Source organism: Ahaetulla prasina, chromosome 4, assembly GCF_028640845.1.
Source record: "Ahaetulla prasina isolate Xishuangbanna chromosome 4, ASM2864084v1, whole genome shotgun sequence".
NCBI classification, from domain to species: domain Eukaryota; kingdom Metazoa; phylum Chordata; class Lepidosauria; order Squamata; family Colubridae; genus Ahaetulla; species Ahaetulla prasina.
In genome coordinates, this window is record NC_080542.1 from 48797098 (window position 1) to 48814939 (window position 17842).

Consider the following 17842-nt stretch of genomic DNA (forward strand, 5'->3'; position numbering starts at 1 on the left):
AGGTAACTGCAGTAAAACTAATAATTTCTCTTTCTCTTCAAGTGTAATGTAGAGAGTAATGTGCTCTTGCTTTCATGCATTGCATTATTGTATAGCTATTTTAATTCTTGTAAGCTATTTTAAGGGATGGCACTTAGCTAGAATAAATAGTTCAAAGAGTTTATTTATTCTGGGAACATAGAGGCACTGGACCTATCTGGGGGCAGCACCCTTTCAGTTGCACTGAAACTGCCTTTCTGGAAGAGACTGGATCACCAATATGATCATAAACATAATCTGCTGAATCCAATTGACTTGTGTTATTAGCCCTCAAACTGAATACATAATGATACTTATGGAATCTAAAAAACTAGGAAGATTAACCCAAATTCTTAGAAGAAGCATATTATGAGAGTAATTTAAAATCACTCTTATTCTAACTTGTATTATTGTAGGGGAAAACATAATGCGAAAGAGAAACACTCACCAGGGCACCACTGCTGAGAAGAATCATGAAGATAATGAAGGTCTCAAACCAATTGTGTTCTACGATTTTGAAACATGTTTTTCGAAGATTCCACCATTTTGCTCCCTTTTCTGTTTTGATATCAACGTACAGGAAAGGACACCTTTGAACACAGGCTGCAAGGGAAGAAAGAGTGAATCATTTAACATTGCAGCTGCTCTAACTTGTTCTAAATCTATCATGTGAACTTGAAATTTTCCTTCACAGCAAACTACACAGGCATTTTGTTATTTCCTCATATGCTCTTGATGCCGACCACACAATTTGGAACTCCCTTATCATATCAGCAAAGGAATTTAGAATGGAGTGGAGTGGAGTGGAGTGGAGTGGAGTGGAGTGGAGTGGAGTGGAGTGGAGTGGAGTAGAGTAGAGTAGAGTAGAGTAGAATAGAATAGAATAGAATCAGAACAGAGCACTTTATTGCCAAGTATGATTGGATACATGGGGAATTTATCTCCAGTACATAAACACATACAAACAACAAAGTAATTTAATCCTAAAATACCAATAGGAGAAGATAGTAGAAAATATGAGGAGGCTAACAGTAATTAGCCTTAATAATTAACACAAAATTATCATTATGTACATGTTGGAGCACTCTTTTTTCACATGTGCTGGAAGAGAATACTTGAAAAGCACAGAAGAATCACCTTGCTGCAAGATGGGTGATAAACAAATTTAAAATAAATCAATCAATCAACCAATCAATCAGAATAATAGGGTTGGACATGATCTTGGAACTCCTCTGTTCAACCCCCTGTCCAAGTCAGTAGGGGGTCTATGACAACTCATTGTAGTCAGATGGGCATGATTGGGTGGGCATAGCCATCTGAGCACTGCCAGGTGGGCATGGCTGAGTGGGCGTGGCCAGATTGACAGGGAGGATTAGGTGTAGCCAGCTTGATGTAGCTGACTCTGGGCAGCTGACTCAAGATGGCTGGGTCAGCATAGCTGGGTGGATGCACCAGATGGGGTGGGTAGGGGGGAGCATGGCCATTTGGATGCAGAATAAGTTGTCCTGGGCAACTAGATGTGAAGCCAACTCAGTGCCCTACCAGAAGAAAAATCACCCGGAGATGTGCTGGCAAATGGGAAGCAGGAAAGCAGCAAAATTTGAAAGACAAGGGGTGGATTTCCCACCACCGCCCCCACTTGCAGAAATGCTCCATTTTTTAATCTATTATCTAAAGTGTTAACTATTCTCCTCCAACTTGGTGTCATCTGCCAATTTGATCAATGGAGCTAGTTTTCTGACCATGATACCTTCAGTGAAGCACTCCTCTGGATCGTCATTCTCCATATTTTCTTCAACTTCTGCTTTCTCCTCTGAAGGATCTGGAGGCTTGTAATCCACAGTGCTGCATATGGATGAATCTGTTCCATCCGACAGTGGCTTCTGAAGACAACAAGAGAATAGCAGATTAAACCTTTGGTTCATTTTAGGAAGCAACAGTAAATCTGTCCATAGTATTCACCCTAAATTTAAGAATGGTTGTACTGAATAGTTGGGAAACTAATAACAAGATAATTCAGCGTATCCTGAATATCTGAGATGGTGTGTGTGTGTGTGTGTGTGTGTGTGTGTGTGTGTGTGTGTGTGTGCAGATTAGATTGGAAATTATTTTATGTTTTTATCACCGTTAGGGCACAGAATTGGGCCATGTTTCTAACCCAGAGGAAGTTAACATTAAAGAGAAAGGCGAGATAAACTTCTTTTACAGATGTGTGTTAATAAAAGAAGTATAATTATTTATTCCTATTCATCTCAGTAAATAGTTTATTATTGGAATTAAAGAACATGATTTTGCAGTTAAGATATGGAAAAATCTAGAAACAATGAAACTCTATCAGAGTTTCAATACTTGTGACAAAATAAAGAAATAGAACACTCTGTCTTGTGGTTGTCCAGACATATGCTTTATTCTTATATTTTGACAAAGGTCGGAAAAGTGTTTTTTTGAACTGAGAAAAGTGTTCAGTTAAAGAGATAAGCAATTGCAATTGCATAGAAGCCTCCTGGAGAGAAGGGATGCATAAATGGGACTAATGTGCTGGCAGGAAGTTTATTTGGTATTAAATATGGATAGCTAGTGAACCAGAATGAATGTTACACAGCTTTAGCTCTTAAAGATTTGCTCATTCTAAAATGACTCAGGATAAGACCACGGAAATATTCCTGAATTTGGAAAGACCACTGGGGAAGGAAGGTAGGGAATATTGTGGCCTGGAATGTGTCTCCTTGTCCCAGATGGTCTAAAGCAGATGTGTCAAACTTGTGGCCCCTGGGCCAGATCCAGTCTGCAATAGGCCGCAGAGTTGGCCCATAGGGGCATCCTGGAGATGGCAAGGAACCAGTCCCTGCCCCCCTGAGCCCAGCCACGCTCACCCAGTCGGCCGCAATGACCAGGCCATGCCCACCCAGCCCCCCAAGAGCAAACAAACTCCTGATGCGGCCAGTGACGGGATCAAGTTTGACACCCCTGGTTTAAAGCTAAGAAGCAATAATAATTTGTGAGATTGTCAACATAATTAATGCTCCTGTTTAATGCTAATAAAATTATCTAATAAAGAAAGGATTTGCAAACTAAGTATACGTATAAGAGTTTATATATTTGGATTTTACAAACAGCCTTACATTGCAGGAAAGAAGTGCTTGAGCATTGCTTTTTATTTCCTGCAGTTTGGGAAAGGAAATAGGAAAAAGGTAGATTAGCTTGTACAAAAGTTGCAAAAAGCAAGGGTACAACAATCAGGTCTATAATCCAAAATGAGCCCAGCCCAGTTCCATTGTCAGTGTAGCACAATAAGGACTGAATTTTCTGAAGCTGGCTTAAAAAAACCACCAGGAGAACAGCAGAGAGAAACAGCTTAAACTACAGTGTGGAATAGCTCCACACAAAGCCATTGTGAATCATTTTAAACTAGATTTGCTACAATTTGCTTTACAGACCGAATGTGATTTCATCTTTTGTAAATTGTACACTAGTATTTCAGACTTCTTCTGTGTTTTTTTTTTCATCAAATTTCAAAATCTTTGCTGTTTTCTCATTTAGCTTACTGTTGGCTGTGACAAACTAAAGTTATAATTAATACAGTTAAGCTTGGTTTCCTCATACATCTATCTTGGCTTATCTGTATGAATGTGTAGGTCAAAAGTTTATCTTGGTTCAGAACACGGGTTAAAGTGTTACCTTTTCCAAATTGGGTGCAATCTAGATTAAAGTATTACTTTTGCAGTCTCTACACAGTGGTGGGTTGCTCCCGGTTTACCCCAGTTTGGGTGAACCGGTAATAGGGGTGACAGAAGGCTCCCCCCCACCTGCCCAGACATCATCAAAAATGTTCTGCGCATGTGCAGAAGTGATGCACGCAAATGAAGCTCCCACCCATTCATGAGAGCGAACCGGTAATGAAAGTAAGTGGAACCCACCCCTGGTCCTACAGCCATCATAGCCATTAACCAAATCAATATGATTACTATGAGGTTCAACACTTGAAAAACACTACCTACAGAAAAGTTAGCCTACCATTCATAACTCTGTAATCCATATCTTCTTGCTATCTGCTTTCTAATTGTTCCATATAATACGAAATAACTTCAGGGCTTATGAGCCTCGACAACCAGCTGGCCAGCGGGAGGCGCACACGCATGCGCGGCAGAGCTGAACTAGGTGATTGCTCATGTGCCCACAGAGAGGGAGCTGCGTGCCACCTGTGGCACATGTGCCATAGTTTCGCCATCATGGGGCTAGCAGATCAATATTAATTTGTAATATGAAATAAAGCAGGGTCCTCAAACCACTTCACAGTCGCTCAGATTGTTGGGGGACCGGATTAGCTGGGTGGTTGTTTCAAGAAGTTTAATCGAAAAGCCCTGATAAGCCATCATTACAAGTATATATCTACTGTACATAAGACAGGAACCAGAAAATACCTCACAGGAGCAACTGAAGGCAATTCCTAAAAAGGCAGGAAATGCATCTCAGAATAATTCTGCCAATACAGCAGACATAACCACCGTAACATCTTCCCTTTTCATAAAACATCATAAACTAACACATAATAAAACATTATAAACATTGTAAAAATTCCAATACATTATAAAACCTTACAATATAGTTGTATTGCTGAATTAAAACTAGGTGGTCATGTGACTGGGTGGACATGCTCAGGAACCCCTGAATTGGTGATGGGTGGTGGGAATCTGATGTCTGGAGGCCACTGAGCCGCGTGCTGAAGACCAGTTGGCTGGCGGGAGGCGGGGCAATCCTGCAGTCTCCCCAAAAGTAACACATCTCTTGTCGCTTGAAACTTGAAGACTCAAGCTGCCTCCAGAAAACACTGTGTGGAGAGAAGCAGCTGGGGTCAACCCTAGCTTTGCTGTCCATTGAAGCTAGAAATTGGCCAGCTGGACCTCCATGCCACGCTGGATGGGTGAGGACTCCTCTCCATTAAAACAGACCGAGCCAGTCTCACCATCCTCCCCCTTCCCGCTGGGTATGCAAGCGCTTCTGGCGAGAAAGAGGAAAAGAGGCGCTCATGGTGAAAGGAGGCTCAGCGGGTGTCAGAGGGGCAGTGAGCACTTTACAGCTCCTGAGGAGGGTTGAACCTCCCCATCTTCGCATGAGGGCATCACTGGCAGCTGCTTCCTATGGCTCATGAAGTCTATACTCTTCCTTATGCTGCTTGGCCTCCTCAATGTGCGGAGGCAGGAGGCGGCATGACACAGGTTTTCTCTGCTGCCTGCATGCTCCAGGCAGATAGCAGCCAAGCGAGTAAGCCAGCGACCTGCCAGCATCCTCTAATCTGTCTGCCTCTGCCCAGCTTTTAAAAGAAAAAAAAAGAAAAAAAATCTCTGATGATCACATGGCTCAGCAGGGGCAGGGGGCTGGGCCAGGGATTTTTGCTACCAGTTCTCCAAACCACCAGCCACCATCGCTACTGGATCAGGCGATCCGGTCCGAACCGGGAGTGTTTCACCCCTGTATTTTGATGCATGCTGTTTGTCCTGGGCAAAAGAATGGGTGAGCCTCCAGAACAAGAGACTACTTGAGTTAGAGGACCATGAATTAAGGTTTTGATGTCATGGTACTTATTGTATGACAAAATCAAAGTTAATGTTAATTTTAATAAGCATTTTGTTAAAAGAGCCATACTAAGAGTTTGGAATAAATATAAAACAAGTCTCTCTATGAAGCTGCCCCTTTGAGTGTCACCCCAGGAAGCTTTTTTAAGAAAAGAAATGGTGGCAAAGCCAGATTGGCTGACGTATGGTAAAATTTTATCTTTAACCTCTGGTAACCCAATACTCATGGATTACTGCCTTGTCATGGCGAAGGGCTGGTTTATGTAGCTCAATGAAGTTATGAGCTATGCCATGCAGGGACACCCAAGATTGACAGATCGTAGCAGAGAGTTCTGACAAAATGTGATCCACTGGAGAAGGAAAGGGCAACCTACTCCAGTATCTTTGCCATGAAAACCCCAGGGACAGTACCAAAAGGAAAAAAGATATGACACCAGAAGATGAGTCCCTCAGGTCGGAAGGTGTCCAATATGCTATTGGGGAAGAGCAGAGGGCTAGTAATAATATCACCAGAAAGAATGAAGCGACTGGGCCAAAACCAAATGGACGCCAGCTGTGGATGCATCTGGTGGTGAAAGGAAAGTCCAATGCTGTAAAAATTTTCTCTCAAAAGGAATCTGGAATGTAAGATCCATGAATCAAGACAAGCTGGACATGGTCAAACAAGAGATGACAAGACTGAACATCGACATCTTAGGAATCAGCGAATTAAAATGGACAGGAATAGTTAAATTTAATTCAGATGACTATCAGATATACTACTGCGGGCAAGAATCCCTCAGAAGAAATGGAGCAGCCTTCATAATCAATAAAAGAGTTAGGAAAGCAATACAATCCCCAAAATGACAGAATGATCTCAGTTTGAATCCAAAGCAAACCAATCAATATTACAGTAGTCCAAGTCTATGCCGCAACCACTGGTGCTGAAGAGGAGAAATTGACCAGTTCTATGAAGCTCTACAGCACTTTATAGAATTAACACCAAAAATGATGTCCTTATCATCATGGTGGATTGGAATACTAAAGTAGGAAGTCAAATGATAACTGGAATAACAGGCAAATTTGGCCTTGGAATACAAAATGAAGCAGGGCACAGGCTGATAGAATTCTGTCAAGAGAATACAATGGTCATAGCAAACACTCTTTTCCAACAACCCAAGAGATGACTCTTCACATGGATATCACCAGATGGTTAACACAGAAATCAGATTGACTATGTGCTCTGCAGCCAAAGATGGAAAAGCTCTATACTCGTGATGGTGAACCTATGGCATGCATGCCACAGATGGCACGCATAGACCTCTTTGATGGTACACAAACCCTCGCCCCAGCTGAGCTGTGTAAACATCCAACAGGAACAGGAAGGGCCTCACAAGAGCAGATAGAGGTAAATCCTAGAGAGGTAGGAAATGCATCACTGAACAATGGAGATGAATGCTAGAGAGAAATAAAGCTGCATACAAGGCAGACATAACACCTGTAACAGCATAGACATGCAGAGGGCTGGGGGGGAGCGGTGCAGCCTCCCCGGGCCTCCTGTTTTTGGCCCAAAACAGGGCATGTGAGGGGGTCATGCGTGCATGTGCAGGGGGCAAGTGAGCTCGCATGGGGTGGCACACGCATGCACAAGGGGAGTGTCGTGGGCGCATCGTATTATGAGTGTGGGCACGCGCACTCTTGTGCGCGCATGCTTTTGGCACGCAAGGACAAAAAGGTTAGTCATCACTGCTCTAGACTTTAAAATTCAAACAGACAGGCAACTGTCACATAATACTCTAGACTTAACAATTGTTGATAAAAAAGACAGAAAAAGTGTGGATAGTGGATGTGGTAGTACCTGGAGACAGCAGAATAGAAAAGAAACACTGGAGAAGATAAAAAAATACAAAAGCCTGCAAATAGAAATAGAAACAGTGGCAAAAAAAAAGCAAAGGTAGTACTGATAACAGTGGCAAAAGAAAGCAAAGGTAGTACAGATGCAAAGATTGCACCCAAAGGGTGCCTTGGGTACAATCTGAAAACAATTAGAGCACCACTTGAACAGCACAGGCAGTAACAAAATGATCATTAATCAAGTGCAAAAGACAGCTTTGCTTGGAACAGCTTGTGTACTAAGACAATACCTTTAAGACCATTAAAAATCCATTATCTGTCTATCCCAAGTCCTTGGGAAAAATTCAATAGGTAGACAAAAATGCCAAAGCCAGTCTAAACATCTGTGCAACAAACCAGAGTAAGAATAAGAGGATTTATATCACACCTTTTGTTCAAGATCTAAGGCAGCATCTACTAGGCTCCTTCTCTTTGAATTAACTTACTTAAATATTTGTAGGAATATTATAGGCTTTTCTTCCTAAATTCTTTGCAAGGAGATGATTAGGTTGATTTAAGCATTCTTAATATTACATTCCTAAATAAAACAGTTGTAATTTTAATTGATTCTGCCAAAATTGCATTTTGGAATTTGCTTCCAATATCTGCCCCACCAGATACTGTGCCCTAGGCTTATCATATTGCTCCAGGCACAAATTGTGTAGAATAATAGTCAACAAGGTAAGCATTGGCAGCAATATTTACTGATTTGGATTTAGAATTACATGGAAAGATATGTAGGTCAATAATATCATGCTTTTAAATACTTTCTCATAGATAGATTACACAAATACCATTTTTCTTAAAAAACACCAATGCTCAGTTCAAAAGATATTTATATATTACACATAAAGGACTAATCCTGTGTTAATTCTTGCCAACCATATTGATTGATAGCTGTGTGATTGCAGTCTCTTAAATTTCTGGATGATGGAGATCCACTTACTCTTCCATTTGGAAGACTCTTCCATTTTATAAAAAACCATAGAGGAAAACCACAGTCAATCTCGACATGAAACACAACAAAGGAAAAATGTGTATTCTTGTTCCTCTTGCTTCTCACTATATTTTCTTTTTTCTTTTTTTGCATTCTAATCAATCCTCCGCTTCTTTATTTCCCTTAAACACTTCTCACATCTTTTGAAGCATCTCCCTTAGTTCCTCATACTCATGCTCCCAAGTTTCCATGTTATAATTTAAAGAGAAAGGATTTTTAAATTTATTATTTAATAAATTTAAATATTTGAATTTTAAATAAATTTTAAATAATTTTTTTAATTTATTAAATTTAAATAAATTTAAATATTTGAATTTATTATTCAAATTCAAGTCCATATAATGTCTTTTTTCTTTTTTCTTTCCAAATAATGTCCAATTCAAATGTTCATTTAAACCATTCCAATTTGCATCTTTATTCTTTCCACTCCTTTTTGAAATTGTGCTCCAGCTTTTTAAACAAATACTCCTCCAATAGTTTCCCATGATGGTCTAAGTAATGCAATATTTTCTTTCCACCGGCAAATGTCTCTCTCCAATTCACAAATCCTCCAGCAAATGTCAATTGTTAATCCACAAAAATAATTACTTCCTCTTCTTCAGTTAAAACCTTTTGTTGTTAAAGAATGCTTTTCCTCAGTTGTCTTTTTCTTTTAATTATTTTTAGTTTCTTCCAAGTCCGATTTTAAATCCAGGTGGAAAGTTTTCCTTTTAGGGATTTAATCTTAAAGTTCCTCTTTGTTTTTTGTTCTCCTTCATTTTGAATTGCCACATGCCAATTAGCCATTAATTTCGGGTTGGGACTTCTTTCAAGCTTTAAAAATATTTGCTTCTTACCTGTGAGTTGGCCAATCACTCACCCAGTAACAATACTCTGTTCAATCACTGCTCCTGCTCAAATCCTAGCCTGGGTGCCCAAGCTTGTAGCGGCTGTTTCAATGGCCGCTGTCCCTGCTACCGGGTCAAAGAGATGCCTCCAATCTTTCGAGGAACTTGCCTGTTCCTCTTGGTCTTCCAAGGTGCCTCTCTCTCTCCCCCATCCCTCCAAGATGGTTCCAGTTCAAAGATCCCCCGACAGCCATTTGTCTGGTTGGGTTTTCGCAAAGCTTGTCGGAGCTTCGCTATTTCCCAGCCAGTATTGCCATGATGCTTCTGATTTCTCCCTCCAGTGTTGAAGCTTTCCATAGGTCCACTCTGCATTTAAATTCTTTGAAATATTCCACCAACCTAAGGAAACTTTTCCTAGATTTTAATCTCTGATGAACTGGTTGTAAGCCATAGAGAGAGTGTTCTCTAGATTTTGATGATTTATGCCTCTCTGTATGCTGCTGCTGCTCTGCAAACAGCAGGTGGGACAATGCCAACTGAGCCAGTAATAACTGTGCTAGCTTCATTCAGAGCAACATCTACTTTTCCAGCATGTGATGATTTATACCAGACTAGGAAGGCAGCTTCTGAGTGACAAAGACTAAAGCTGTTGTCTTGAGGACCCTCGGTGTTGGCCCTGCGGCCAGAAAGTGAATTGGAGCCAGCCCTGCTGCCAGAAAGTGACTTGGAAAGTGAGGGGGAAGGGTCGTCAGGACTTACCTCAGGAGTACCGGCTCCCCTGGCTCAGCTCCAGGAGCCAGAAGCAGGCCAGGTGGAAGAAATAATGAGGCCTCCATCTCCTGACTCTCCCCCCCCCGCCAAGCCACACCTGCAGACCCAGCTGACAGCAATCAGGCTTGGTTGAATCCTAGGTTTCGTAGGCAGGAAAGGAGGGAACAAGAGAAGCAAGGGTGGGGCAGGCCTAGGAAGTGCTGAGTCATGGAGCCACACCCCACAGGATATAAAAGGCAGCAAGAGCTGGTGTGTCTCTTTGTAACAGGCAAATCCACTGATTGACTAGAGCTGAAGTTTGTGACTCACCAGCGTCGTGGAAGATAATGAGGGCTCTTGGCAGACGCTGGCTCTTTTGCCACCAGAGTTGATAGTGCCGGCTACTTAAGCCATCATTCAGACGGAGGCGGAGGAGGACAGAACACTCGGTTTGGCACATTGGGTAGAGCTCATTAATTTTCTGAGGATATTATTTTGTCCAGTAGTGGTTAAAGGATAAGTCTAAAAACTGGGAAACTGTTCCACCTTCCCATCTTAGCCATGAAAGCCAGGTGAGTGATTTTGGGCCAGTCACTCTCTCTCAGCCCACCTCAGAAGGTTATTGTTTGGAAAATAAGAGGAGGCAGATATGTTCATTTCCTCGAGTTAATTGTAAAAATAATAAAGACAGAACATAAATAAATAAATAAAAATGAGAAATTCTTCTGGTTTAATAATTGTATATCTTTCATCTGTGTATCCAGTACATGGTTCCCCATATCCTTCTCATTGCTTGGCACATTTAAATCCACATTCAAATTAATTTCAGTGTTATCTGCTGTATCCCATTCACCTTCTGTAACTGCATTGACACACAGTTTGTCTATCATATCATACTTTTGAAGACTAATATTCAAAAACATCCACTAAGGGGTTCTTTTGCTCTGCTCTCCTCTCTCTCTCTCTCTCTCTCTTTCTCTGTTGTTAATAAATTAATTATCCTATAATTCCTTTTAGTGTCAAACTTCAAGGCCCCATTATTATATTTCTTCTTTGAAAAAAACCCAAACAACTGTCATTTTCCCTGGGAAAGATTCTTCTAATTAATTCAAAACCGTAGTCCATCTGGATCCTTAATCAGTTATTAGCTTTCCCAAATTCATATTCTAAGCACCCTTTTGCTGTTTAATCCAAAAAATATTTTCCAAAGCAAAGAAGGCAATTCACCCAATGACTACAGTAAAATCTTGCCAATTCAAAAGTCTTAATATTTCCAATATAGTAAAAAAAAATCCCCAAAACTGATTATTTATTTAATTAAACTAAGCTTAAGAAATAAGGCTTAGATGAACTTTATGCTCTTAAAAGACTGCATTATGAGGGTAAGCTTGATGGTATCCCTTAACTCCCAGCCATTCAATTCAGAAGCAGATTGCAAAACCCTATTTTCTAAATTGTACCCATGAGGAATGGCTATCCATTGATGATTTCTCCCTCCTTCAGGGACATTTTGCTGCTCCAGATCTGGTGTCCAGCCACAATTTTCCTGTAAACAAAGTTCCATTGCCAGCAAGACACCAGCTCACTATGGTGCTCTCAAAAGCATCCAAATATCTTGAAGCTTTTCAGTCTGGATTCAATATTCAATATAATTCAATATAATGACGAATCCGCATATAGACAAGAGGTCGAACGACTAGCCTTGTGGTGCAACCAAAACAATCTGGAACTGAACACACTCAAAACCGTAGAAATGGTGGTAGACTTTAGGAGAAACCCTTCCATACTTCCACCTCTCACAATACTTGACAACACAGTATCAACAGTAGAAACCTTCAAATTTCTGGGTTCTATCATATCGCAAGATCTCAAATGGACAGCTAACATCAAAAACATCATTAAAAAAGGACAACAAAGAATGTTCTTTCTGCGCCAACTCAGTAAGCTCAAACTGCCCAAGGAGCTGCTGATCCAATTCTACAGAGGAATTATTGAGTCTGTCATTTGCACCTCTATAACTGTCTGGTTCGGTTCTGCAACCCAACAAGAAAAACACAGACTTCAGAGGATAATTAAAACTGCAGAAAAAATAATTGCTACCAACCTGCCTTCCATTGAGGACCTGTATACTGCACAAATCAAGAAGAGGGCCGTGAAAATATTTGCAGATCCCTCTCATCCTGGACATAAACTGTTTCAACTCCTACCCTCAAAACGACGCTATAGAGCACTGCACACCAGAACAACTAGGCACAAGAACAGTTTTTTCCCAAAGGCCATCACTCTGCTAAACAAATAATTCCCTCAACACTGTCAGACTATTTACTGAATCTGCAATATCCTGGGAGGGAAAATTGTGGCACAATAAAAATCTATAAAATGAATAAATATCCTGGGAGGGAGGGAGGGAGGGAGGGAGGGAGGGAGGGAGGGAGGGAGGGAGGGAGGGAGGAGATGGGAATAAGAAGGAGGGAGGCAGGGAAGGAAATTTTGGCAGATACAAATAATCGTTTCATAGTTCCCACCACCAATCTCTTTCCACTTATGACTGTATGACTATAACTTGTTGTTGGCAATCCTTATGATTTATATTGATCGATATTGATATATTGACCATCAATTGTGTTGTAAATGTTGTACCTTGATGAACGTATCTTTTCTTTTATGTACACTGAGAGCATATGCACCAATACAAATTCCTTGTGTGTCCAATCACACTTGGCCAATAAAATTCTATTCTATTCTATTCTATTTCTGGATATGACTCTGAGGGTATGGTTGCTCTCCTGGGTGATTTGTGATTGCACCAGAATTGGGGTAATTTTTTTTGTCCGTTTGCCTCTCAGTGGCTTCTGAGACTGTGATACAGTATCATTGGGTATGATCTACACCATTAGATCATGTGCTGTTTATATTCTACCCTGATGAGTGGATAATAACTGGAACCTATTTGGACTTGGTGAGGTTTTCTTTGGTGTACCAATTGCATCCTTATCTGTTTCAAGAGGACCTAGCAACAATGTGCTTTGCCTGGACGGCTTCTAAAACTATTTGAAAATTATAATTAATTCAGGATATGGTGGCCCATTCTTAACTGGTCCCTGGCATTGGAAGAATATTACACTTACATTGTAAGACCAGCACAGATTACCAGTTCTGTTCCAAATATAATTTTAAGTGCATATGTTAATTTATAATGTAAAAATCTTATATGGCTTGAGACCTGGATACTCATAGGGCTATGTCCTCCAATCAGATCCAGCCAAATGTATTAGATAATATAGATATTGTTTCTCTGCAGTAGCACTGAGACTACGGAATGGTCTCTTCACTGAAATTAGCATGGCCCTCTCCCTGGAATTTTGGGGAGTTATTAAAAATTGAAGTTTTTCAAAGAGCTTTCACATACTGTACAATCTGACTGTTTTGTTGTTTTTGCTTGCATATTCTTTTAATTCTATTGTGTTTATTGTGGAACTATAATCAGCATGCAATAATTGGAGGGAAAATTGTGGCACAATAAAAATCTATAAAATGAATAAATATCCTGGGAGGGAGGGAGGGAGGAGATGGGAATAAGAAGGAGGGAGGCAGGGAAGGAAATTTTGGCAGATACAAATAAGACTACAAATAGTGTGATGATTCGTTCATAACAATGCAGCTGCTTAGTAATGTTTTGCATATTTCTCTGAAATTCTGCTACATTTATATCTCCTTTTAATTGATTTTTAGTATCTATGAAATTATGTATTTACTGAATCTGGCATTTTCAGTTTACAATATATGCAATTCCCAGACCAAATAATGTGGTAGAAAAAGTGTCACTTTAATTACAGAGCTAATTACAGAGCTATACTTAAACTAATGTTTAAGTATATATGTTTTAAGGGGAGGAGGATATATGAGAGATAAACTATAAGTAATTGTGCATATATTTCTTATTTGAGAAAAATGGTTGTATACCTAGAATGTGCCACTAGGTGTCACTTTAATATGGTCCTATTCCCATAAACATTACTGTGTATGGGAAATCTTTGGCCATCTATGAATTATTGCTTCTTAAAAAGCTTTTAGCTTCTCTTTATATTTAGGAAGTTTGCTCTGCTGCTCCTGAGCCTTGACATTAGGAAAGAGGCTTCCAAACTGAGCTTTATTTCTAACTTTGGAGAATACTGAGGCTTCAGGATATGCTGGATCTCAGATTTGGAAATCTTATTGTTAGATCCGATGATAGAAGAGACGGGCACAGCTCTTTCAGTAACCACACCTCTTTATTAGTAAACCAGTATAACCCAACAGAGTGCTAGTCTGGCAGCATCCTCTTTTATAGAGGGCTGCCAGACGGCTTAACCAATGAGCTTTAAGTATTTTCCTGCCTTTTTGGAGGACCTGAGTGAAAACTATAGCACGCTCCTTTTATGGTACATAACACCTATCACTTAAATTTCAAGCACTAATTCCTACATGTGCAGGAAACTGATTGTAGGCTCTTAGTAGCTCAGGGAAAACAGTCTATAAATGTTCATGATTTTGTTTTATTTATCATCATTTATTGTAAACAATGACATTGAAAAAAGGGACACATATTAAACACAGCATCCTCAACTTGGTATCTCCTAAAATTCCCATCATTTTTATTTAAATGCTCCAGATGTTGGGAGGGCATTTATATCTGACAGCTGGATTATAATTTACCTGGGCTGAAAAGGATTCTTTTGTACATATTCTAATTTTAATCATGGACATCTAAAACTCACAACATCAATCAATACCAATATTATGGTTGTTCTGAGCCCTCTTGAGTGTCCGGGCCTAAAACCTGCTCCAGATTTTGATGGATTACAGGCATTTTAAGAGATAAAACGTTTAGGAACTTATTTAATTAATTTTAGATCCTATATTCATTCACATATTCCATTTATACAGACCACTCTTATTGAAAGTCCATTTCATAAGAAGCATATTTCTATTCAAAGCAGTGCTCTCTTTAATATTTACTATATGAGCCTCTTTCAGTGCATATTTCAATTGCACTGAATTAGCATCTTACACTGGATCCAATTAGCATCTTACACTGGAACCTGGAAAGTGTCCTTAATATGCTATCTACTATTATGGCAACCTGAAGATGTCACTGCCTAGTAGCCCACTACGGTTTTCCTTTGGCCAAGGAACGAATACCTAGCCCCTCACCCCTACCTATTTTTTGACTCTCTTTGTGTAGAGTAATGTAACAGAGATAGTTGCTGGGAGATAGAAAAGTCAGGGAGAAAAGGAGGGAATTCTAAACATTATGACTTTCCACCAAAACTGGCAAGTGTCTATATTAGCACACCGTAGAGTAGGCATAAAGCACAAAACAACAGTGAAGCAGATTGGAAGTTGTCAGCTAGCTGTTAAAAAAACAACAACTAGGAAAATACAATGGTTAGAAGAAAGAGATGACGAAAAAAGGTGGTTGAATGGGTGCTGTTGATAGGAATTTTGGAATTATTGAAGAGTTTATGGAGTTGTGGCATGGCAAGAAAATGAAGAGAGAGCAGAGCTGGATTAAGGATGTTTGGGAGGGAGGGACGGGCAGACATACAGACAGACAGACAAACAGACAAAAAGTAAAAATGTCAATTATGGGAAAGAAAAAGGAAGTAACAAACTGTCAGGAAGAAAGAAGAATGGGATTCATTAACATCTAAGCTGGGGCACAAAAATATATTGACTCAGTGGTAGCTTAAAAGTAATTGACCAGATTGAAACTGAGAGCACCATCACTGAGAAAGTACCAACACCCAGTATCAGGGTAATCTGACTGAAACTCAGATTGAGTCTTCACTCCAGGACTTCATTCCAAAAGTCCTGGAATGAGGACAGGAGAGGAAGATTCCTGCCTTCATCAGCCTAATAAGACTGGACTGAGAAAACAGGGAAAAGCTTAGGGAATGGATATTGGTATGAAATTGCAAAAATGTAATGGGAATGTGTGTTAGTTAGAAGACTAGTTTGTTTGGATAGATGCAGATTAAAGGCAGAAAGAAGAAGTGGGAAGGAAAGAAGTCTAGGATATCAGAATTGGATATAGAGACAGCTCTGCTGGCTAGAAATAGGAATGGCCAATTTGGAAAATCTGATGGAAACAAACAAACAAACCACTCTGGCAACAGATCCAGGTATGGTATTTGCCAGAGTTTGTTGCAACAATCAAATCCAGAAAGCACACACAGATAACTAAAGCAGCAGGATTCATTAAGTTCTCTTTATATACATAATAACACGAGACATATATACCATATATACTTGGAAGAACCAAGAGTGGTTCTTCCAACATGGTAAAGAGGAGAGATTATTTCAGTTCCAGCAGCAGACCTCAGAGCTAAGCCACGCCTAGACTCCTTGCTGTTTCAGCTCCCATTGGCTGACCTTGTTACTAAGCCCTATTCATTGGCTGACCTTGTTACCATGTCTCTGCCAGTCATGAATAAACTGACAGTATTTATCTTGTTCCAATAGCTACATGAAGAACATTAGGAGGACACTAATGAGGTTTGAGGTACTTTCATATACTTTTCTTCTAATGTGACATATGCCATAATCTGCCAGCAATGCCCCTCTGGATTCTACCTAGGACATATGAGACAAATCTTAAATAAAATAATAGATGAGTACAAATTTGAAATCAGGACTCAAAACAACAACAAAATAGTAACAACAGATTTCAGGTTCTCAGAACACCTTATATGACTATTTTGGAAAAATGGACTTCACTTAACAGCAAAGAGCAAAGAGATGTTTTTGGAAAAGTGACATCATTTACAACACCATTGGGTGATAAATTCCTAAACTCATAAACATCAAGAGTTTTCAGCCATTTCTGAGGGTCTCAACAAACACAATGGGTTTTTAACAAAGTACAATTGTTAATTGATAAGATACTTGCAATTATTTATTTATTCATTCATTCATTTATCCATTTATTTAATTTATATAGCTGCTTATCTCACATGCTTGACTCTGAATAACTTACAATTTAAAATTATATCTATTTCATATTTAATCTGCATATGAAGATTAAATTAAATATTAGATTATATTCCTCTCCCTTCTCCCCTCCTGCCTCACCCCAATTTAAATCCTACTTCATTCATCCTACTTCATTCTAGCAACTCTATGCATTTGGTGAAGTGAGATACAGGTCATGAAAAAGCAGGACTTTTACTAAAATGTGTGGATTAATGGCCACTTCAGGTTTTTCCTCAACAGCCTGGTGACAGTTCCACTAAGTGCCTGATTCAGCTCTCCAATACAGAGTGACAGAACAGATGCTTAGTACTGCTAATGAAAAAGATTGGAGTGTGCTTGATTGAAGATGGGCATGAGCTCTTGAGCTCAAGCTATAGCAGGATGATAAAAGATGGTAAAACATGTTTATTTCTCCACTCTTATTGTATTGTAAATGGTGTACTGACCATTTCATTTAGGCTGACTTTTTACCTTTTATGAATGAGATGTCAAGCTTCAAATGGCATTTTTGCTGTTACAATTATTATCGCTTCTCAGCTTGCCCACAGATTATGGGGGGCGGGAAGAGAGAGATAAAATGGAGCTCCAGACATCATGATGCCAGCCATGGGAACCAAGGACATTTCAGCAGGTATCTACCAGAGCTAAAAAGACTTTCTCACAACAATACCAGAAGTTTCCATTGGACAAGTGACCTGGCCTAATAGGGGGGAGGGAGATCTTGAATTTTAAATATATGGGATTGTGCAAGAAATAGTTAGATCTGGTTTTGCCCTCATCTTCACCCTTCA

At 39.8% G+C, this 17842-nt stretch overlaps 1 protein-coding gene across 10 annotated transcripts in view; it reads right to left on the reverse strand.

Moving 5' to 3' along the window:
• Positions 1 to 17842, reverse strand: part of SCN4A (sodium voltage-gated channel alpha subunit 4) — a 146083-nt gene that overhangs the window by 33978 nt on the left and 94263 nt on the right. For all 10 annotated transcript variants that reach the window (XM_058184081.1, XM_058184084.1, XM_058184080.1 and 7 more), the window contains 2 exons: positions 1769 to 1901; positions 467 to 621 (listed from right to left, as the gene is read on the reverse strand). In XM_058184081.1, coding sequence (XP_058040064.1) covers positions 467 to 621; positions 1769 to 1901 — 288 coding nt within the window. The remainder of the gene's footprint in view (positions 1 to 466; positions 622 to 1768; positions 1902 to 17842) is intronic.